The 24,225-nt window shown below is 44.0% G+C and overlaps 1 protein-coding gene across 3 annotated transcripts in view; it reads left to right on the forward strand.

Annotated features, from left to right (window-relative positions):
* The window catches only part of afdna (afadin, adherens junction formation factor a), a 65,753-nt gene that overhangs the window by 11,464 nt on the left and 30,064 nt on the right, over positions 1 to 24,225 (forward strand). For 2 of the 3 annotated variants that reach the window (XM_053445199.1, XM_053445200.1), the window contains exons 2-14: positions 10,395 to 10,590; positions 10,725 to 10,837; positions 11,070 to 11,218; positions 11,451 to 11,611; positions 13,181 to 13,338; positions 15,006 to 15,090; positions 15,359 to 15,502; positions 18,239 to 18,333; positions 18,615 to 18,865; positions 21,640 to 21,709; positions 22,393 to 22,463; positions 22,590 to 22,657; positions 23,962 to 24,167. In XM_053445199.1, the coding sequence (XP_053301174.1) occupies positions 10,395 to 10,590; positions 10,725 to 10,837; positions 11,070 to 11,218; positions 11,451 to 11,611; positions 13,181 to 13,338; positions 15,006 to 15,090; positions 15,359 to 15,502; positions 18,239 to 18,333; positions 18,615 to 18,865; positions 21,640 to 21,709; positions 22,393 to 22,463; positions 22,590 to 22,657; positions 23,962 to 24,167 (1,767 nt within the window). The remainder of the gene's footprint in view (positions 1 to 10,394; positions 10,591 to 10,724; positions 10,838 to 11,069; positions 11,219 to 11,450; positions 11,612 to 13,180; positions 13,339 to 15,005; positions 15,091 to 15,358; positions 15,503 to 18,238; positions 18,334 to 18,614; positions 18,866 to 21,639; positions 21,710 to 22,392; positions 22,464 to 22,589; positions 22,658 to 23,961; positions 24,168 to 24,225) is intronic. The other variant, XM_053445201.1, reaches the window with a different exon arrangement.

Consider the following 24,225-nt stretch of genomic DNA (forward strand, 5'->3'; position numbering starts at 1 on the left):
TCAATTGACAGAAAAACTCATTTGCAGGCAACATCTGTGCCGTGTGACCTTGATAATCCCGTCCTGTTAATAGTTTAAGCTTTTTATTAAGCAAAACTGCCCAAAATTTGATGCGTCCTGATATGTAACACCAGGATCTGCTTTATTTTGAGTTTAGATTGTTGTTTTACCTTATTTATAATAAAGGTGGTGGTTTATCTGTAAAGTGGAAAGCATACCTCGATTTTCTTTCTTTGTCATCGCGGATAACGACACCTTAAGAATCTTTGCCAAGTTATATAACGTTAAATCTGCTTCTGAAATCTTTTACTCATATCAATACCAGCATTGGCCCCAAAAATCCATAGCGGCCGAGGAGGTAGATGAAAGTTCCTGGTGGATCTCAAGTGGGATCGAGGAGGAGGAGGAGGCGTTTTCTTCTGACCCTAAGATACAATTCCAAATGTTGCCCCATATCAGTGTTGATTCATATCTGTAATCTGAAGTTGGCTCTTACTTTCCGGGTCCTGTGGGATAATCCTTTTGAAATATGTTGCTTATCAAGATGAATATCTCTGTCTTCTGGGGTTTTCTGTTACACTTGCACGCTAGTTTTGCTGCAGCAGCATATTTCACTTCCTCCTTTTTCTTTTGTTCGTCCACCTGACACCTGAGAAGCCGACCAGCCCCATGGACACATGACACCCAGCTGGGGGGGGGGGGTCACCATGACAGCCACCGGCAGCCCGTCAGTGTCTGGTGTCACCGGCAGCTTCACCCGTCAGGGGAGCGTCAGCTGTTTGTCTGAGGAGGCAGCGCCGGAGTGGAGCGTCAGAAGATCCACGCTTCAGTCATGGAGGATGTTTGGCAGATATTACTGACACGATGCTTTCACATTTTATTAAACATTTAGAAGAACGTCCCCTCACTTCAAATTTAGACCATGATTTACAAAGATCACCAAATGCATATTTAAGAAACTAGTGTGATGGTTCTGAGAAGCAGCCTTTAAAAAGAGCAGATGACCAAACTGTCTCAACTCAAAGCAACTTATTATTACTTATTGGTGCTTTTCATTGTTCTACCGGTTGATGAAAAGCAACATTTTCAAGCAATAGATGCCAAAAGTTCACTGGTTACTGGTTTTGAGTTCTGTGCTTTTGCTGCACTTCTGTGTCTTGTGTGATATCAAATTGAATGTAGTTGGGTTTTGACGATTGTGAGATGTCACCTTGGACTTTTGAGATGTTGTGATCATTATTAATTTAATAAAAGTTGCAGCCAGAAGGTTTTTGAACTTGACAGTTTATTCTTGACCTCACAAGACAACAGAGTCTGAACTCACAGGTCCAGCTCTCTGCGTCTGTCTGGGCTTTCAGCTGAATCACATGGTCTTCAACAGAGTTTGCATGATTGACACTGAAATGTAGCCGGTGCTTTTAATTTGTGTGTGTGAACATTTGCAGTTAAGAGTTAATTTGGACAGAAGACCTGTATGATAAAGTGAAATGGCGCCAGGATGGTGAGATATGAAGTGAAGCGAGTACGTCACCTTTGAGATTGTTTTTCAGCAGCAGACTTTGTGTTTCATTCAAATTTACAGACTAATTGATTTGAATGTGTTTCCTCTTCCTCTCGACATGCGAGTGTCTACAATGTGAGTCACTGTAGTTTGCACCTGACATGCGATCAGAGCAGGAAGTAGAAGTAACACCCCCCCCCCCCCCCCCAAAAAAAAAAATCCTGGTGATAACATAGTACGACTACATTTTACAGAAGTCCTCGGTCACGTGGGACGAGCGTTATCCGATGACCTCTGAGTTTCAGCTGACTTGCGACGTGGCAGATTCACACAGGATGAAGTGCACAGGCGACCTCTGTGGTTATTAACTTCTTAAAAGGACCCCAGATAATACGGGTCCCATGTGAACGGCGCTTTAAAGGCTACATTACACAGCAGTTAATTACTGCTGAGGCCTCGGCTATGCAGGAGGTAATGAAAAGAGAGACTTGACACTTCCTGCGGACCTGACGACAACCCAGGCAGTGTCGGTGTGTGTCGGTGTGTGTCTGTTGTTGTCAGTCCTTGGTTGTTGTACTCTGGTCTGTGTGGGCAGGCTGTTTTTGGTCAGTCTGATGCAGTTTGTCACTACCGTCCCCGTTTGGAAGCAAAGTCACTCCCCAGGCTGAGGGAGGGGGAGATGTGGGCGGATCTGCATAATTCAATGCCTCATCTCAAGCGTGTGTGTGTGTGTGTGTGTCTGTCTGTGTGTGTGTGTGTGTGTACATGTGTGCACGCTGCATTCTTGCAAGCGCTTCGCTATTCTCCGCACTTTGGGACCTTCAAAAATGCCTGGTAAGGTCAAGTACGTGTGTGTGTGTGTGCGTTTGTTTGTGTGTCACTGCACACCCATGATCACACGGTGCCGTGTTTAACCAGTCCCCTTGTAAACCACCGCAGGCTGTTATTGATCTTGTACAGTACACACACACACAACCACACACAAACATACATGCATAGAGACACACCCAGAAGCATGTGTGACCTTTCAGGCAGTTTCTGATGTCTCCATTTTCTCCTGCTCCCTCTCTTCTTTTATAGTGACTGAGAATGAAAGCACAAATATCAGTAACTGGAGCAGAAGTGAACGCCTCCTCTCATTAGTTAGTTTGAGGCTTTTTACGTTTCCACTGGTTTAGTCTGATGTGACTTTTGAACTGCCCATACAAATATATTGCATTAGCTGATATGACATAATTCACTATACTTTTACTGATTTACTGATAAAAGCAAGTTAAATGTGTTATCTCTCAAATATGGATCCATATTTACCCACAGAGCTCAGTGAGTCAGGCATTAATTTGAAAGAGGATTTTATTACCTACCTGAAATCCAAATTATCCTGTAATTTGAGTATATTTTATTACAGTTTCTGATCTGGTCACCATGACGCGTGAGATATTTGATGGATGAATATAATCTGAAACTAATCTGGTAGTCGATGAAAGGTTTTGTCCATTTTTAAGCAAAACTATTGGATGGTTCCAGCTTCTCCAGTGTGAGGATTTGTCCATATTCCTCTTATTTTGACAATATGTTATATGTTCATATACCTAGTGTCCAGAAAGTCTTTTGATTTAATCTATATGCAGCTAAATTGTTTGTTTTTAGAGTTTGTGTTAAGATATTATCACTGAAACTTGTCTATGATCTACTCAGACTATTCCCGTCAATATTGATTATAAATATTACAAATCTTGGCCTGTCTCAGCCGTGTTGGAACAAAGGCCTTTGAAGGCAGCAGCACAGTGTGAACTTCTCTCACATCCATATTTGAACTCCAGAGCCACACTGTGCGTTTTTTTTTTGTGTTTTTATCTTTGAGCTGAATCGCTGGTGTTCCCTGGAGAACAATGGTGGCTCTGTGATGGTCAGCGGGCCCCGGGGCCTCTACTTATTAACACAGTTTTGTGTGTTAATATCAAAATGGACAGCTCCTGAAGAGGGAAGCCAAAATATCTAGATTGCCTCCGTGATAGTGGATTCAAATTAAATGATCAAAGTACAAGACCACATTCTCCAAACGATGCCTTTTGCCATATTAGGTAGCTCTTGCCTCCCTGGTTTAAATATTGGTTTTAAAAACATAATGATTGGGATTTGCTGAGTCTGTTTACGAGCGGGTCAGATTTTTGGCCCGGACGATTCACACCATTCCTTCCCACAATGCATCGCTCAGGGTTGCACTGGCCGGGTGGCGTTTGGAGGCCGCGCGGCTCGATACCGAAGCTGAAACTCACCTGGAACAAAGAGGCTTTTCTTTGCGGCCACAGAGGAAATGTGTGCACTTAGTCTTTTTCATTCATTCAGTACAACAGGCCTCCGCTGCCTCCCCCTTTGTTTGTTTCCCCTGGTGGTTCAGGTTGTTTGTAGTCTGCAGGAAATTCAGTGAGACAACATTCATTCCAGATTAGTGCTGTCACCGTGCGGGAATTCAGACTATGATTCAGGGCTATGGATTTAAGGCTTTTCTTTATTATAGTTAAGATGTTTGGATAGCCTTAAATGCAATTCATGCTGTCCTTAATGGACCGGGAAGGATTATGAATTTGTCTGCAGATAAATTAAACTCTTAAACATCTTATTTCAAATGTATATCTTATGATTCTTGAAGCTGTGGCATCAGCATTGTTTAAATGCGTAGCTGACTTTATGAATAATGCACCATAAGCCTCGCCTCATTCGGCCGTTTAAAGTAAGATGAAAGTAATTCTCCTGCTCCATGTGATGGGGTTCTTCGTCTCCGCCCTGCTCCTCCTCCTCCTCCTCATCCCCCTCTTCTGTCTCTCTCTCTGTCCGTCGGCGTCTCTGATGTCTTTGAAATGTCTCTGCTGGGATCCGACGTGGGATGAATTTCTCCCTCCCTGCGTTTGAGTGAAAACCTCGGTCCAGCTGACCTTAGACACGGGCTTAGGCAGGAATCCCCCCATGTTACTGCAGGTGGGGCTGCAAAAATATTGACTCAGGAACCTCGGTTCATTTTATTAGGCTCATGTTCGTCTGCTGTGCGTGTGGAAGATGACGCACGGCAGCTGGAATCTATTCTCGTTTTCAAATAGCCATCATCCAGAGAGCTCCTCTCCTCCCTTCTCTTTTAATTCATCTGCTCGATGCCAAGGAATTCGGGTATTCAGTGTCTCCTCGGAAACAAATGTTTAACTTTTGCTCTTGGTTTGCCAGCACTTGTGTTTGATTTAAACAGTGCATCAAGAGAAATCAGTCTGAGTAGATTCTTGGTATACATAACACTCGAGAGAGAGGAAGCTCAGAACTACCCCTGAGACCTTCTCCCCAAAGATCGGGGGTTTCTCCGAGAGCCGTTTGACCACGACATTTTATTGGCTCCAATTGTTTTCATATTGCATTTCCATCACATCCCAATGAGCATTATCTTCACTGAACTGAGATCAGCACTCGAAGCCTGCAGGGAACCACAGCTCACTGTTACAGCAGATGTGTAATAAAAGTCCAGCTCAGCAACTGGCACCCGGCTCCCACTATCGAAAACCCCAAACCCCTTTTTGAAGTGGGTGGGAGGTGCACCTTGTATTTAGGGGAGTGAGATCTAGAACAAACTGAGATAATGTGGATTAATTTGGGAATGAATAGTGTTTATGGGTCTTTAATATATTTATAAATACGTCCAAACAAACGTCATTTAATTGGGTGCAGAGCTTAAGGGCCTTGAAGTGCTCCTCTGTGTCTTTCTAATTTTAGACTGCGTGAATAAAGCTCAGTTTATCACACTATTAAAAGACAGTTAAAGTTGGTGCTGAATCATTGTGTGTCCACTTTATTTAAATGGTTGTTCACTTTATCCTCAGTGTAGTGTGTTGGGTTTGTACCAGAATCCACTCAGACATGCAGCAATGTCCAGTCAACACAGAGACGCATCACACCAGAGGCCAAGAGTGGTTTAATGGCTTGGAAAGCAGCTCTGGTTAGTTTCCTTAACACCTGATAACCCCCTAGCCTCTATACACACACAAACACACACACACAGACACACACAGACACACACAGACCTAAAGAAGGATCAGTATAAAAAGGCTCTGTAAGCAGGGGAGGGAAACAAAGATGTGGAGGATTGATGTGAGTGAGATGGTTGACTGATATCTGTGAGCTGGTCAGTCGAGGGGACTCACCTTTTAAAAGCTTATTGTTATTAAAACTTATTAAAGTTCAGTTTAGTTTGTAAATCCACAGACTGAAGTTGTTCCTAGGGTCAAATGTTAAGAATGTATAGTAGAGCTCCAGTCGCACTCGGATCTTGTGTTGTTTTGTTATTTCAGAAACCGAGTTTACCTCTGTTAGTTTCTTTGAGCGTCTCAGCAGCAGAAGTTGCACACGAGGCAAAACTGGAGGAGACGTAAGGAGCTGAAAGGCACGAACATGTTTATAGCTTCATGTTCGTCCTCGGGCAGCGTCACAATTCTTCTCTCTGCACATCCGAAGCTCTAATAAATGTTTTCCTTTTTCGCAGACGAGCAGATTCCGGTGGTCTTTATGTTGCTTTGCTCGGGGCCCTTTTTCCTTTTCCTGTTTCTGTTGATGATACCTGGATTCAAAGCATTTCTTGACTCCTGTGCAGAACTTATTTTGTGCATCTAATAGAGCAAATGATCAGCAGATATTAAAGTGGTTTTATAGAGACTTGTTTTGCTGTTGTCACGATGAGCCTGATTATTTCCCTGCTCAGACAATGAGAAGGACAATAACTGTAACTCATACTGTAATTCCAGTCGTGTAATACAGGATGTATGAAATAACCAAAGTGATAATGTGATCTGTTTCTTGGTGGGACTGTAGATCTTATGAAATGAAATGGGATCTGTTTACGTGCTTATTGTGGTGCAATGAAACACACCTCAAAGTTTGAAATTAATTTGAATGAAATTAATTTCAAAGTAGGAAAACAACACACACACACACACACACACACCTAAGTGACAGGCACCAGGTGGAGACTGTTGTTACTTTACAATCGGAGGGAACTTAACTCACTCTCTCATACGCACACAGATGTGACCTTCGACCTCTTCTCAGGGAGACCTCTGACCCGGAGGCGCTGCTCAGAGAGCACGATGGGTGGATTTAGAAGTCAGCGTTATCTCCCGTGAAGCACACTTTCCTGTGTCACACACGTTGGGTGGAGGAGCGGCTTGTGTTTGAACTTATTATAAATGGAGAGAAGCTGAACATTCCTCAGAAGAGACGGAAAGAAGACTCAGAATAAAAACGACCTGAGGGATGAAAGGGGATTTTTGTGAATGTTAAAGGAAGTAAGGAGGAACGGCTGTCAGATTGCTGATATGAAGACTAAAACAAATATATTACTTATTGTTTGATCTTTTGGTGGATCAAATATGAATAAATATAGGCAAGAAAACCTATTAGAGTGTCCAGGTTTAGATGAATCATCAAGAAATCATTGCAGCCGCCAATGTTGTTCGAGAGGTTAATGGTTTATTGTGTGTGTGTGATGACTAGTCCTGTCTCACACGTTTAGTCACAGGTATCAGCCACATATCTTTACTCTCACTTTCTCTCTCTCTGTGTGTGTGTGTGTGTGTGCGCATGTGTGTGTGTCTTTCAGTCACAGGCTGAACACCAGTTAATTGGGGACGACTTGTCCAAGTGGGGACAAAAGCTGTGACCCCAATCTGGGAAGCAGCAGATTTGTGGTTCAGTGGTTAAGGTTGGGGTTAGACGGAGGTTTGTTTAGTCACTTACAAAGGCGGAGTTGGAACCAACTGTCTTTCTACACCCTCTGATGCTCAGGAAGTATCGCTGTATATTAAGCCTGGCCCAAGGGTTCAGTCAGAGAAACCTGGGTGGGGTACAAAAATTGCACTCTAGTGTTAAAGTGTGTCAGGCAGGTCACACTAACGTGACTGGAAAGTGTGTGACAGTGTGTTTGACTGACTGTGTGTTGCAGGCTGTTGTATTGTGACACACAGACATTATGCTGCATTAGCATTTCCTCTCAGAAAAACAAGCTGCTGGGATTATTGGAACTAAAGCTGCAGAAAGGCTGAAGTGAACTGGGCGTACTGGTTTCACCCTCATGTCGAGCAGTTTGCATTTTCACACACTCGAGTTGGATTCAAAAATTGCAAGCAGCTGAAAATGGGGTCAGAGGTCAAGCTGGAGTTGTTGATCCAAATGTAACTGTCCCTTTTCAGTTTAGATCGATATGATGTCAATAATCAAATAACCTGCATATTAAGTCATATGCATAAATTGTACATTTAGCTATAAAGACAAGTTAATCCTCCAAAATAATCATATTTGGAGTAGTTGGGGGTGGAGCCTCACTGAGAGTCTGAGGATACCGCATGACCACCTGCACCCATTGGACAGTACCAGCTGTCAATCACTGTATCCACGCCCCTAATTCATATGGTGCTTTATCTTTTATATGAATCATAATTTATAAAATACAACAAATTGAAAATTGAGACAATGATCTCTTTAGGAAAATGTTTACTAACAAGTGAGAAGGAGAGTAATTTTCTCATAGACTTCTATAGAAACTGACTCCTTTAAAACCAGTGTAGTCGCCCCCTGCTGGTAATTCAGAGCAGTACGTTTCAGGCCCTTCTGCATTGGCTTCACTCTCTGGGCTCGGAGTCCATTTTTAATAAACAGTTTTATTGTTTGAACAAATCCAGAAACACATTTGGAGACATAGGGGTGTAGAACTGAAACCACGGCAATGACGTATGAAGTTTGACTTGTTTGTTGTGATCCTAAGTGTCGTCTAAATATGCATGTGCAGGATTGGACCATTGCCATGAATGCGGGGGTGTGGGAATGAATCACAACTGGTAGAAAGGATCCTGTAGGACTGAACCAAGTGCCACAGGTGTAGGGGTGTTTTGTTCTTGAACGTAACGTGGTCGTACCAAGTGGCCAGAAAGGCGACTTTTGTGTTGTTAATTATCCACGACCGGCTGTAAACCGGGCTTTGTTTGAACCCGAGTGGACGAGTGTCTCCACAGTAACAGTTACGCAAGCTTCACAACGGCAGCCCTCGATGACCCACATTCCAGCCGTAAATCACAACACACACATAGACACATTCCCGGCTCCACCCTCGCCTATCGAAACTATGCTCGGTCTTTCCACTCTGCCTGACCGAGTCTCTATCAAGTGAGGGGCGGGGGGGGAGTGAAGAGGGGGAGGAAATATCTCAAGAGAAAGAGGTGGAGGAAGAGTTTTCCTTTTTTCATGTCGTGCCCAAAAAAAAAAAAACTAAACTTGGCTTTTAGCCGTCTCACGCCTTTTCCTTTTGTGATGCAAATGTCTTTCCTCTCTGTCTCAGGCCATGTTTATGAATCAGTCTTCACGTCCTCTTCACCACGTTGTCATTACTCTAGAGGTGTGTGTGTGTGTTTGTGTGTATGTGTGTGAGGCCAATGACAGGCTTTAAAAGGGTAGAATTAATCTAGTTCAATCTAGTTTAAACCTTTGCCTCAAATCACCTCACTCGCTGTCCCTCAGCTGTAGGTTACACACACACACTTGCACGCACACACTGACACGTGCATACACACACACACACACACACACACACACTTGCACGTACACACTCACACATGGTCTGTCCCCTTGTCAGAGAGGCGTTTGGCCAGTTGTCTGCAGCTCTGAAACGCTGACACGGTTTCCCTTTTAAAATTCTAATTTAAAATTACTTTGTTGGCGTCCGGACAGGAATAAATGTTCCAGCGCTGCAGAAGAACCACGATCGAGGTTTTCTCACGGCTGTGTTTGAAGACAGAACACACAGCCAAATATAACCTTAAGTAATAATAATAATTATAATAATAAATAGCCAATAATAGCCTTTTATAGGTAGAGCCTTACAATTTTACTATACTCAAAATTGTCCTTGATTCCTAAGACTGTTATAAAACCTTTTGGACAAAGAAATGTAGTTGAGCCTTGGAAGTATAAATAAAACCGCAAATATAACCAAATATATTCTACTTTATTGGGAAAACTAAAATAGAAACAAGCACAGTTCTCCTTGAGCGTGGAAATGTGTGAAGCTCTGTGGCGTCAGGGTCATTCGTGCCAGTTTCAAGCTGAACCTTAACATATGCATATATGCAGAAGGCTGCGCGCTGCAGATGCTGTGTCAGCACTTTGCTTCATATGATCATATCAGGACTTGATGTGATTATGTTTAAGACCTTGTTCGACACTCGACTGCTTGCAGAGGGTAACGTCAACGTGGAGGCATCTGTAGTGCAGCTCCTCTTGGGTGTGTTGTTGTGTTTTTACATCCCTCAATCTGTGGGACACGTGCTGCATCCACATTTTTAATAGTGTGTGCATATGTGCAAGAGAGACAGAAATGAGTTGAACTAGGTAAGAAAGCTTAACCAGTAAGTGGTAAGGCTTTATTTTATGGGTTAGGGGGTAAGAGCCTTTCCTGGAAGGACGTGTGTCATTTGGTTCTAATTAGAGAGAAAATGGAAATTTTATTGAAACAAACGCTGCATTTAAACCCAAGTTAATGTGAGTAATTAACTCGAAGTGGAGTTGAACTGTGTCTACACTAAATTACAGACTTTATACCTTCCTAAATTATTTGAATATGATTGTGAAATTACAGACCTGTTAAATAACGGGGCAATTCTATACTGTTTATCGGGCAGATGATATAATATATATGATTGTGTTTATACGCATATCTATTCATCTTGCGATATATTGGTATTGGAAATGTCCAAAGTGTCCCTGGAGCTTTAGTGACCAGACGTTGTGTGCGTGTGTGTGTGTGTGTGTGTTGACGGTTCAGGTCGGTGAATGACAGAACAACCTTTTCCTCTTTTCTCTTGACCAGGACCTGGAGTTCCATGGCGTCATGCGGTTCTACTTCCAGGACCGGGTTGCAGGCAACTTTGCCACCAAGTGCATCCGAGTGTCCAGCACCGCGACAACACAGGACGTCATCGAGACGTTAGCCGAGAAGTTCAGACCTGACATGAGGATGCTCTCCTCGCCAAAATACTCCCTGTACGAGGTCCACGTCAGTGGTGGTGAGTCCCTCAGACGCTCAGGAGTCAACACTTCAGCATTAGGAATGATTATAACTAGATATGGTTGAATCTCAGACTTAATGGTGTGTGTGTGTGTGTTTGTGTGTGTGTCTATCTATGTGTGTGCGTGTTAGAAGAGCGTCAGCTGGACCTGGACGAGAAGCCTCTTGTTGTTCAGCTGAACTGGAACAAAGACGACCGGGAAGGACGCTTTGTCCTGAAGAACGAGAACGACATCCTGCCCAAGGTCGGCTGCTCCTCCTGTTAACCCGTGTGACTACTAACCTGTCAGTTTACTTAGTGAGCCACTCATCCACCAACAGTGTTGTCTTTACCAAGACAAACACCGAGTCGTTCAGCCTCCGCCTCCGGACAAATGTCTACTAATTGTTTTCACAGAGAGTGGATTGTGTTGTGCTCATACAGAAATCGGTTTATCATGATTCTCATGATCACTCACTCATCTCTTTCTCTACCAGAAGAGTCAGAGCAACGGGCCAGAGAAGGAGGGAGTGATTCAGAACTTCAAGAGGACTCTGTCCAAGAAGGAGAAGAAGAAGGAAAAGAAGAGGGAGAAGGAGTTTGCCCGGATCCCCGATGGAGACGAGCAGCTCAACCGGGAGGACGGGTAACACACACATGCTCATAGTTATCCATCTTACTGTCCTGCTTCCTCATCCTCTGTCCTTAGAGAGCATCTTGTTTTTTTTTCCAATGCCAAGAAAAGCAAAGAGAGCTCCAGAAGAGGAAAGAAGAGTGATTTAAACTTCGACCTTTCTCTTCCTCCATCTGTCTTCCTCTCCCTTCTACTTATTCCGCCTTATCCCCAGTCATTCATCTCATTCATCTTTGTGGTTTAGGGAAAACAGTCGTCTGGCGGCCGAGGTCTACAAGGACATGCCCGAGACCAGCTTCACCAGGACCATCTCCAACCCGGAGGTGGTGATGAAGAGGAGACGCCAGCAGAAGCTGGAGAAACGCATGCAGGAGTTCATGAGCAGCGATGGGAGGCCCGACTCAGGTACTTAAATCTGGTTGTCTTGTGTATTCTGATGCTCTATTAAAAAACTAGGATCATCATGACACACAAGGAGTGCAAGGACAGGAGTCTTACAGCCTTCAAATTTATCCTGATTTTTAAAACCTGCTCCCAGATTCAGAAAGACATCATGTAATTAATCATTACATCCATATAAAAACCAGTTAACACACACACCCCAACACGATGCTGAACTGGTTTTGCAGCTAGTCTATCAGCCTTGAGCTGCTAAAAGCAAAACCTGATGTGACCCACAGAGGAAATGTGCAGAGTGACCTGAACGTCACAGTTCACTGCCGCTCCTCCTCCTCCTCCTCACTCCCACTGTGACAGGGAGGGAGAAAAATCTGCTGGAAGGAATCTGCAGTCTCTGCAGCTGGAGTCAAACCTCTGAGTAGATGAAGAAATTGGATATTTCCTTTCTATACCTCGTGCCGCCGACAGCTAGAGGCCGACGGCTTTATGGTTTTGAGTTGTGGTCCGAACGTCTTATTCTTGTGAACCAGATATCTCAAGAATGCTTTGAGGAGAATTCTTCAAAAGTCGCACAAAGTACAAAGTTCTGCCCCAATCACCATCCAGACGACACACCTGACAATCAGCTGTGTGTGTGCAGGTGCAAACAGGAAGTGGATTATCTTCCCTGTAGCTGGTTTTGCTTTGTTAAAAATACTACGAACAAGAAACAGCAAAGTGTTGAAAAGTAAGAGCAGGGATTTCTTCAGTTGGATCAGCGAGAAGCTGGAACTGTTCCTGTAAGTCCACGGTGGCAACTCTAAAACATGGCTGTAGATCCTCATCATGTTTACATCAGCTGCTCCACTGAGGATGATCAGTATGTTGTTTTGGAACGTCGCCTGCTGACACGAACGCACACACGCACACACACACACAAACACACAAACACACAAATTGTACCTGATGAACGATACAAACCAGCAGAGCGGTTGGTTCGTTGTGTGACTCAGTTATTTCCTAATCACTCGCCCAGACAGATAAATGGACCAACGGACGTGGTTCTATAAACAGCTTTAAAACCACTGTTTACATACTGTACCCACACACACACACGCACACACACACACACACACACACACACACACACACACACACACACACACACACACACACACACACACACACTCAGTGGAACAGGGTGGCTTGTGGGTAGCTGCTGACGTTCTCCAAGCACAGAGGTCTATTTTAGAAAAACTCATTTTATGTAATGCTTCTGAAAACCCTGTTTGCTTTGCTGAAGACTCCCCTGTGGGATTAACTGAGGTGATCATTTCTAGGTGACACATCACAGCCACATGCTAGATGAGAGTGGGGGGGGGGGGGGGGGTCATTATACAGCCTCACGAGCACAACTGTCAGCTCCCTTTTAATTTAGTTTTGTGTGGAAACTTACCTCGGTGCTTAAGAGTCCCAAAGCACAAATGGAATTGTCCTCTGTTTACACTCAGCTCACTCAGCTCAGTATCCCTGCACAAACAAAAGTAAGAGTGTGTTAACATGGAGTGATGAGTCAAAACCCTTGTTGTCCTGCAGGAGGAACTTTGCGGATCTACGCCGACAGTCTGAAGCCCAACATCCCCTACAAGACCATCCTGCTCTCCACCAGAGACACGGCCGACTTCGCCGTGGTGGAGGCGCTGGAGAAGTATGGACTGGAGAAGGAGAACCCCAGAGAGTACTGCATCGCCCGGGTAATCATCTCACTACACCTACCTCACCTTTTATATCGGAGGGAAATCCATCCTCCAGTCGCACGTTAAACACTAAAAACACACATCCCTCCACAGTGTTATCTCATCCAACACATCCATCTTCTACTCTGACAGCACTTACCAGAAGATGTAATTTAGTGTCTTCTTACAACCAAAACGCTTCCACAGCTTCTCTGTCAGTGAAAACAAGTTTTTCCTCTTTTTATCACGTCGTTAAATTGATATATAGTCGGATGGAATGTGGCTGGTGTTTGATCACAGCATCGATTTCTCAAGGACGTTACATTTTCACAGGGGATTGTTTGTTCAGGTGTCAGCAAGATTTTGTAAAGACAACTGAACTGAATATTTATGCAGGCCAGGTTTTCCTTCTTTTCAATGTCTACTGTAAGAACCAGACAACCATGTGTGCGATTGTTGGGCGTCAGTGGAGGGATGTGCTCTCCGGAGGGAACACCTACATTCTCACATTTCTCTGCCAAACGCAACCTCCATCCTCCTATCTCATTAATAAACAGCTCCATCATCCTTCCAAGAGGCCGCGGAGGGGACAGCCAAGGTCACGGTCACATGCACATACTCATAATTGTGTACATACAACACACACACACACACACACACACACACACACACACACACACTTCACCGGACAGGCAGATTGAAACAGAATGCTACTTGGCACAAAAACCTTTGGGAGGAATGCTATTCAATTGCTTTCAGCCCGAGTGCTATAGCAGCAGCACATTCTCTGTGTGTGTGTTTGTGTGTGTCTGTGTTTGTCAGTGTGTGTTTGTGCCCTCCTCACATTCTCTTTCAACCACATGTATCCTCTCAGATGGACTCTGGCTGCAGCCAATCATAGGAAATAACTGCTGCCTCCACAGCCAATACAGTGGAAGACCCTCATGAGAGCGCACACACACACACACACACACACACACACGCACATGTGCACCCACGCACACAAATATAGTCAGTAGCAATTTGCTGATGAGACCAAAGCACTGAGAAAGTCCATTAGGTTAGTGAGCATGAGAAATAAGCACGCGTGTGCTAGCTAGTAGCACGTCAGCCATGTTTAGGTTCTTGGGGGGGGGGGGGGTGTTTACTGAGATTGGACTGAACAGGATGAGGAGACGTGGGACAGCTTTATACTTCACTCTGTGCTGTAAAGAAAGACCATAAAACTGCAGTATTTATGTGACCTGAGAGCAGAATAATGTCATGAGGAAAAGTAAACCTGTGGGGAAACGGAGCCGCTCTCTGTTCTCAAGCGGTTCATATACCGGTCAAGAGCGATAACTACTTCAAAATGAATGCCCTGCAATTACAGAGTCTTCTTATTCAATCCAATGCATAGATATTAATATAATAACATCCCAATCAACTCCTACCTGGGAGGTAAAATAGAAAAGTTTGTATCATCGAGTGGTGTGTTTTCATATCTCGTCTTCTGGTGTTGATCAAGTTTGAATGTAAATCTCTTAATACTTTCCGAGTAATTAAGTAACCCTTTGGATCTCATAGATTCGGACACGTGCTCTATAATGCATATTTGGAATAAGCTATTGTTTTGGTCAGTGACGGATTTTAATGTTTACCTGCTAAACTTCCTGCTTGTTTTATTTTTTTTGTTTGTTCTGCAGCAAGATGATAAATCGGGTAAAGACTCGATTCTGGATGATGGAGAGTGTCCGCTGCAGATCTTCAGGGACTGGCCGGCTGAGAGAGGTAACACATATACATATCCACACACAAACAAACACACATGCACACACAAACACACGTCTTAGTCTCTACTGCCCCCTCCTGCTGCCTTACTGGCATTACAGCTCTGTTCTTTTCTCTTACTCTTTTTTAGCATCTTAACTGTTGGAACATGAAATGACTGTAAAAGAATCAAAGAGTGATGAATCATAGCGTGATTACCAGATGATCCTGTGGCTCACGTTTAGTTTAAATGTACTGACAGCACCTGTGTTTACATCCTGTTTCTCAGGAGCATTAGTTTTCCAGCTGAAGAAGCGACCCCCCGACTACCGGAAGGGGAGGAAGGTGGAGGACAAGGGCCTCCGAGGGAAGGAGAGCAGCACCAGCTCACTGCCGCCTGAGAAACTGCCTTATCTGGTGGAGCTGAGTCCAGGTAAAACCACAACACACACACACACACAGCACCATAATGTCCACTGCTGTATCATTCTAGATCTTTAGGATTCCTTCAATAGAATTTAAATAGTTTCAGTAGCAGCGTCGGCAGCAGTGACATCAGTGGTAATAATAGCACAGTGATGGAGACGGCTGTAATAACAGGCAGTGACCAGCAGGCTTCAGTGCAGCTGCAGTAAATATCATTCAGGGTTAACCAAAGGTGAGACCGACTTTCATTCCATGCCGAGGTGAGTGATTCACATGTGGTCACATTATGGTTCCCAGCTGTTCTGTGGTTCCTGCTCCTACCGGTAAACTCACTCAGTGAAAACCACTGGCAGGGGGGGGGGGGGGGGGGGGACGGATGAGATCTACTACTCCTACAAACACATCTGTATTTACCTCTGGATGAGACTGTTTCCAGCCTCTTCATGACTTCCATTCATCAACACCCCCGAGTAATACGGCTTCGTTCTATGTCCTGGAATCTTCCACAACAGATGTTATTGCTCTGCTCTGAGCCACAAAAGAAAAACACAATTTCCCCCTCATTCAATGATGCATTAAATCCTTTTTAACTAAAGCAAGGCCAGTATTAATTATCAGCTTACATAGAGGAATCTGTTCAGGTTCTCTGGAAGAGCATCCTGAGTTATGTGCATACTCATGTGTGCAAAATCTCAGTAACACAGATTGAACACAGCGATAGAAGGTGGTTGATTTATTTTGGAATTTCCAGAATCCAGTGTGAAAAACTGAGGAAATCTAATGAGAATCTAAAAGTTTACATCAGTTAAAAAGAGTAGGTTGAAGGTCGACAATGAAGAGAACAGCACAAGGTAAGTTGCAATAAATAAGTGTTTTAGAATTCAGAATAACATCCCAGTATTGTCCAGTGTCAATCATGGATGAAAATACACTTGTCCCCTCAAGTGTATGAAGTCCATCTTCACCTGAGTCTTGCTCAATGTGACATTTTCCAGCCCTAACAGCTTGTTTCTTGCTACTGATCCATTTTCTCATGATCCTCCTCTGTCTGTTGCCCCCTCGTGACGTTAACCTATCGGACGTGACCGTGACCCAAACGCCTCCCAGCACCACGCTTCATCACAGTGTGGTGCTGGGATGGTTTTGGGGAAAACCAGTTTGTCTTGTCCAGACATTTACTAACACATCTACTTCATCCACTGTCAGGATGACGGGTTTCAAAACAGCCAAGATGGGAACAGTTACTTGGTGCAGGGTTCCTGGTTGTGTGTGTGGGTCTGTGTGTGTGAGTGATTGTGCGTTTGTTCCTGTACCTTGCTTGGTGATCAATTTAGAGAAAGCCAGATCTCAGTGTCAGAAATCCAATGTTTAGGATTCTTCATGTTTTAAATTAAATGTTTCCTGTCCAGCCTTTTCATGATATCCACTAATATTTCCATTAAGTTGCTAAATAAGTATAGACAGTGAAAGGGCCACAGGAATATTGTGTGTGTCTGTGTGAGTGTGTTTGTTGGCCTTCCATGCGAATAATGGGTTAACAAGGTAATGCTGCATATTTCCTCCTTGCTGCATTTTTACCCTATGCTATGTCTGTTTTTTTCCCACCTTCCTACGGCATGGTGTGTGTGTGTGTGTGTGTGTGTGTGTGTGTGTGTGTGTGTGTGTGTGTGTGTGTGTGTGTGTGTGTGTGTGTGTGTGTGTGTGTGTGTGTGTGTGTGTGTGTGTGTGTGTGTGTGTGTGTGTGTGTGTGTGTGTGTGTGTGTGTGTGTGTGTGTGTGTGTGTGTGTGTGTGTGATGGGCCTTGTGCATGTGTCCTTCTCCTTCCTCTGCACCCGCCTGCCTGCCTAGGGCGAGGGAATCACTATGCCTACTACGCATATCGCCACCATGAAGGTAAAAATCCACCACACCTCCTCTGTGTCCGTTGCAATGGCTGATGGGAGTTGTGGGGGGGAGTTGCAGTGACCCCCCCTCTCTCGACTCCCCCTTTGGCCGACATAGATCAAAAAAACATCTTCCCCTTTTTTTATAGATGTATTAATCTTACAAACAAATTAAAAAGATGATTCATTATCCTTTCACTGAATCTGCAGATGTATTGTTTATGATCATTTTCATAATGTACACTCAGGATACATGGGAGGAAAAAGCAGAAAACTGAGTCGCATACGTATTTCGTTACAGAATAATTTGATGCCACAGAGAATATTAGTATTTAAGAATTGGCATGCAGCATCATTTTGGATTTAATAGTGCAGCAAAGTGTCTTCTTCCTTCTCAAGTCTTATTATGTTACTGTACAAAGTCAAGCTTTCCTGGAAGCCCTGTAACATTAGCTGCCTCATGATTTCAGTTATTATCTTTAAAAGCTGGTTTGAGGTTTTTCTTTCCTCATTAAATGTAAATGTGTAAATGGATGTTAGAAAAACCTCTAACCACCTTCTAAAAGGTGGTGCATGCATCTTCCCACAGGATTTGCTTTTCCCCCCATGAACAATGTTTTTCCTCAGTGAACTAATTTGCCGCTTTGCTTTTTTACTAAACTCCTGATTACTAATAATCAATAACTGCACTGCAGCCACACACGTCTCTGCCACACTAGCCGTGCACATCCCAGTACACACCAGTTCCTATTGACTCTTTAATGTTTAAATGAGTGTAATGTGTGAGTGTTAAAGTTTGAACTTGTGCTAATTGTTTAAAATGTTGATCGAGTGATTAATGAATGTTTTCATTTGTCCAGACGGGTCGGACTCACGGGACAAACCAAAGCTTTACCGGCTTCAGCAAAGCATCACGGAGGTCGGCTCAGACTGCACAGAGGACGGAGCCATTCAGGTACGACACACACACACACACACAGACACACAGACACACACACGGCTCGAGCTGAAATAACAAATGTTCTTGCTGTAAAAGAATGTAGAAACTAAATTAAACTAAACATAAAGCCCAGAACTGTCTTTCTTGAGTCTGTGTTATAAGTGGGAGGAGACAAATAATACATTTTCTGTTTCATTTTGACTTTTAAGAGGAGCGTCACCTTTGCCCCTGTTGTAGTCGCTGTAATATTTGTGTGTAGTTTATTGTGCTGACGTCTCTTTTGTGTTTGCCTCCAGCTGCTCGGCCCGGGGATCCTTCCCCATCATTGCAACCTGATGCACAGTGAGGGGATGGTGACCGTGACGCCACACGGCCCCGACGCCGACACCTTCGTGGACGGGCAACGCATCGCTGAGACCACGGTGCTGCGCCCGGGCTCCACCCTCCAGTTCGGCTCTGTTCACGTCTTCAAGTTCGTGGACCCGATGTTCGACCAGGGAGCGAAGAGGGAACCGGCGGCTATGATGAGGACCCGGAACAAGTCTGGGTGAGTGTTCTGTCGCTCTTCTGTTTTCTGCATTTGCTTTCTTCCTCCTCTTTTCCCCTTTTATCCGCCCACTATTCTTCCTCTTCATCTCCTGCACACACACACACAGACACACACTTCTCCAATTTTTCGAACAGAAAAAAAAAGGGGAGGGCGTTTTTTTGTTGGAACAAGGGAGGAGAGGGTGAGGTCTGGAGTTGGCAGGCGCTGCCAAAGATGAAGGCAAGGAAAAGGGGGAGGAGGCAGATCTGGGGTTGAGAGAATGAGGAAATGAGAGGAAGAGATCAGGTCTAGGGTTATGGTAAGGAGGGCCGCCCTCTAATCTGATCAACATGGTGTTGGGTGTGGCCTCATGCTTCACACACTTGACGACAGAAAGAAAGAAAGAGAGCGGACTCCAGATAAGAGGAGAAGAGTGAGGCCGACGGGGGAGAGGGACATTTGAATTGAATGGACCTTTAAACTACTCAATGGATGGCTGACTGACAAACTGAGCTGTGTAAGTAACCGACGCTTTAATTTACTGCTCCGGTTCCGCATGAAGTAAATATCTTATATGACCAGAAATACAAATACTGCTTCAGCTTCTATTGTAAACATTTTAAAGTTATGTTAAAGATCTTTAACGATTGTTCGAGTATTTAGAGGAAGACATTATTTCTTTAGTCAATATCAAGGCTGAAGCTGCAGCATGTATTTTTAGAAGATAATTTTAAATTGAGCACCAATTGAAAAGACACCAAATAACAGATTTTATGTGTTTTATAACTATTTTTAAATCCCAAATTGAACGATGACACAAAGATAATCATAAGTTTCGATGAGGCTCTTACATCCTGTTGCTGTTTGAGCAATAGTTTTTAATTCTGCACTACAAGTTTGCATCACAAAACAAAAAACACTCAACTGGTGATTTTGATGAAGACTTTCAACCACAGACGAAGATGAAATCATTGAGATGAGTCAGTTGGAGCTTTTCCCGTGAACTCAGTTTGTCTTGAAACATTTAATTTGATTAGATTATGATATCTTTAAGTGTGTTACACTGCAACAAAGCTGATTATTTGTAGTTGCATGATGTTGACCACAAACAAATTGATGTTTGATCGATGACAAGTGAGCTGGAAGTTGAAAGAAAGTCTGTGACGCCACATGTCACTTGGTGCCGCCCGGTGACACTTCAGTCTGGAATCTGGGCCTGAAGCTGTGGATGTGGATCTCTGTCATGTTCTGGGCTCCTGTTCAACTTTCTGACATTCAAAATTACACAGATACCTGTTCTCTGTCAAACTGGAGACGACTCCTCACGACGTTTAGGACGATTAGAGACACGGTTTGGCCCGACGTCAGATTTTTTAAGTTGGAGAGATTTGGCAATCCAAACAAGGATCTTGTTCAGATCCTTAATCTGCTGCTTCTTAGTCGGGACCTTCACCAGAATTTAGAATTAGTCCCAGAGAGAGAGAGAGAGAGGAGAATGACAGGAGAGAAAACAGGAAGTCTGGATGAATACAAGACATTCTCATGACGGAGATAGATTTTTGTTTTGCAATAAAAGAAAATCAGAGACTCTCACGTCCTTCAGAGTGAGAGGTCCCTTTCTGTTTATGCCAGGTCACAGCTAGGATAAAGAAACACACCCACTCCACCGAGCATCGAGCATCATTACAGCTGGAAACATGCAGCTAAACTGGATAACTGGACTAAGTCTACACTCAGATGTGGAGTTCTATTGCTCAGCCAGACAGAGACAACATTAAACAAGTTATCACAAGGAAAATGTCTGAGAAGCGTCTTGTTGCTGTGGAGCTGCTTGAACCGGGCTAGTCAAGTTTAGCATTGTGTGCTAACACTCTGCATGTTTCAACTCTGCAAGTGGAAGAGCCATTTCTGAAATCTGAATATGCCGGTGAGTTCTGCAAAGAAAAGCCTTCGGGCATTCGGTGACAGGTTTCAGGATAAGAAAACTAAACTTGAAGACAGAGCTCAACCAATATGGATTTTCCGGGACGACCTCCAGTTCTCTAAACCGTGCACGTCCTGCAGATTCTTTTCAAACCCGACTCTTGCAAAGACCGAAACCCGGACAGTCGAAGGCGAGTAGCATCATCATCACTTCCATCTGACATCAGGCTTCTTGCCAGAGAGAAGCGGTTCCAGCCGTCGCATTAGAGACATTACTGTGATACCGACTGAACTGGCCCCTTGATAGAGTTGTGTTCTCCCTGTGGTGTGTTAAAGAGAATCTGTCTCATTTCTCTCTGTGTGTGAGCGTAGATGTGTTGTCAATGGTTTAACCTACTTCTGCTGCTGCTGGTGGTGATTGTGTACGTGACCTTGACCGAGCACACACACTTTGTGGTTTTGTTTGACATTGATGCCCTCGTGTCATATGGGGCGTGAAAAGCAGAAGCCTGCCTTTTAAACCCAGCCGCTGTCACACTCAATTACTGTCACTCAAACACACACACACACACACACACACACACACACACACACATGACTCCTTGTGTGGCTTCCCTATACATAATTAGACGGTTATGTAAGTATGTGTGCAATGTTTATTTAGTAAACTATCTTTCTGCATGTATTAGTAAGTCATTACTGCATCTTTGATCCAGCGCTCCTCCCTGAGAACCAGTTAGATAAGTGTGTGTGTGTGTGTGTGTTTGTGTGGATTAAGTCTGAGCGCTTGTCGTTGTCAGTATTGAAAAGTCCGCTGTGTGGAGCACAGTTCCTCTTCTGAACTGCTGCATGTGTCTGTCTCTCTGCAGCAGCGTACCAGAAACCACCTTCGACCTTCACGGGGACGTCCACAGTGGAGCGGCACTGCCGACCAGCAAGGTAACACACACACACACACGCACACACACACACACACAGACACACACTCGCTATGAGTTTACATGTGTCAAAATATTGTATAACTTGCAAAAAGCAGGTTTAACAGTAGTTTGATTGTTGGGATGCACCGGTCGAATCCACTGAATCAGTTCTGGTATGAATACTGACTTTTCAAGCGACTGGTTGTTAAATATCAAATACAGTTGCTCATATTGAATGAGCAAGCTGGAGTTATTAAAAGTTATGTTAACAAATGAAGCCCAACATGAATACAGTTTTGCAGCGAATGACTTTTTGAATGACTGAAGCAGCTTCAGACTCTTGTAGATTTTTATTAAAGAAACAAACCAAAAGCCTTAAAGCAGCTTCTGTTCCATGTTGTATTGATTCCTTGTGACTCCTGTGAGTTAATCTAACATGAGACGTCTCCGGCCACACGAGAACAAACCCCCCCCCCCACAGAGTCTGGTTGTCTGTTTAGCATCGGGCTGCATTGTATATACAAACACATCGAAGCGTGACCGAAGCCTCACGGTACAGTCGTCCTCATCCACATTTGTGTTTGTGTGTGTTTGTGTGTGTGTGTGTGTTCTAAATTTAGGTTCATCTGTTGTAAATGAAATTAGAGTGAAATTAGATTTTGTCGACGTTGCTTCACACGGCTGCGGTTTGTGTTTGTGCAGAGCTCAGGAAAACTGGAAATGGAGCGAGGGATGGTCAAACCCATGATGAGAGGAGAGCAGCAGGACAGCAGGTCAGACACTCCTCCTCCTCCTCCTCCTCTTCCTCCTCCTCTTCATCCCCAGCTCGTCCTCCTCCTCTCTGTCCACAGTTTGTTTCTTCTCTTCCCTCCTCACTGTGTTCTTGTGTCTCTCGTCAGGTCTCAGGACATTTCAGCAGACAGGACAGAGTTGACTCTGCCGGCCGGCATCGAGTTCAGAGACAACTGTAAGTGCTCACGTGTCTCCGTCCGTCTCTCTGTCCGTCCCCCTCACTGGGGACCCGGTCAATAGCTGGAAACTATTGAACCTAAAATTAGTTATGTTTACAGTGAACAGGAACTAGTGATGCCTCTGCAGTGGTTCATAATAAAACATCTGATTATAGAAAACAACAGTCTGGGAAATATAGTTAAAATTTGAGCCTTGATATAATTCAGCACTGAATTAAAGTAATTTTCATAATCTTTTTTTATAGATATTGATTTTTATTAACAAAGACAGAAAACGTTCCTTCCTATTTAGCTTTAGATGCATTAAATCCACTTAAAACACAAATAAAACAAAGTATACAGAACTTAAAGTAAGAAAATAAATATATATTTAAATTAAATCTTTGCTGCGTTGTCTCAAAATTTTAATAGCACCTCAAAATCTCATATTGGCTGATTTACAACATTGAATTCCATCTTCCAGATAATTTCTTGTCTTTGTCGTTGTCTAATTTCCATTCAACACAAACTGGTCACTTAACTTCTGCTGCTCATTTTTCATTTAATTATATTATATCCAATAGAAATAAAGAAAGCATCAACTCATCCGTCCGTCTGACAGAACAAATCAGCTTCTACATGAACCTAGCAGCAGATGGTTGGTTGGTTTGGCCACGTTAAACAAACTGATGTATCGAGCACGACGTGGATTCGGTCGGCGCTGTTTTATTTCCTCGTTAAAATTAGTTATAAATTAGTTCCAGGTTTCCCGCAGCCTGACGTTTCCCACACCCTCCATGTTGCTCTAAGCCGTTTATTCCGTCTGTGTAACATTTCAGTTTATTGACTCTCTGTGTCCTCCGGGCCTTAATGTGTCTGCATGTGTATATATATTTGGTATCGTGTGAGATCATCTGTTTTTCCAGCTGAAGCCGGGTTGTAGTCGGTCGCGGGGCGGATAGTGCCAATACCCACAATGCAGTAGGAGAAACCACACACTCAAAAAGTCCCCGGAAAGTTTGTTTGGGAGGACGATGCACATGCGGAGGTGGAGACTCTCAGATCTCTGCTCCTCCAGGTTTTCATGGGAGGAGTTTGTCGTAGAGCAGCTGCAGCGAGTTTGACTTCCACCAGCCAAACTAAACTGGGAGCAACTGGTACCACAGTCCGAGTGGTTTCATCCCACATGAGCGACCGCCAATAGGGACTCAAACAAACGGCTCAAAGATGGGATCTCTCACAATCCGTGTCCTTTACTTCAAGTGGATTTCACTGCACGTGCCCCAGATCTAATAATGTGATTGTGTGTGTTTCCCACCAGCTGAAGACACCTTCCTGTCGGCCATCATCAACTACACCAACAGCTCCACCGTTCACTTCAAACTCTCCCCCACGTACGTCCTGTACATGGCCGCCCGCTACATCCTGTCGCCGACGTACCGGCCGGACATGTCGCCCTCCGAGAGGACGCACAAGGTCATCGCCATCGTGAACAAGATGGTGAGCATGATGGAAGGCGTCATCCAGGTCAGTACCGCTGCTCTTTCATATCTTTTTGTCGTTTGTTGTCACATTAATCTCACAA

This window comes from Pleuronectes platessa, chromosome 17 (genome assembly GCF_947347685.1).
Source record: "Pleuronectes platessa chromosome 17, fPlePla1.1, whole genome shotgun sequence".
Taxonomy (NCBI): domain Eukaryota; kingdom Metazoa; phylum Chordata; class Actinopteri; order Pleuronectiformes; family Pleuronectidae; genus Pleuronectes; species Pleuronectes platessa.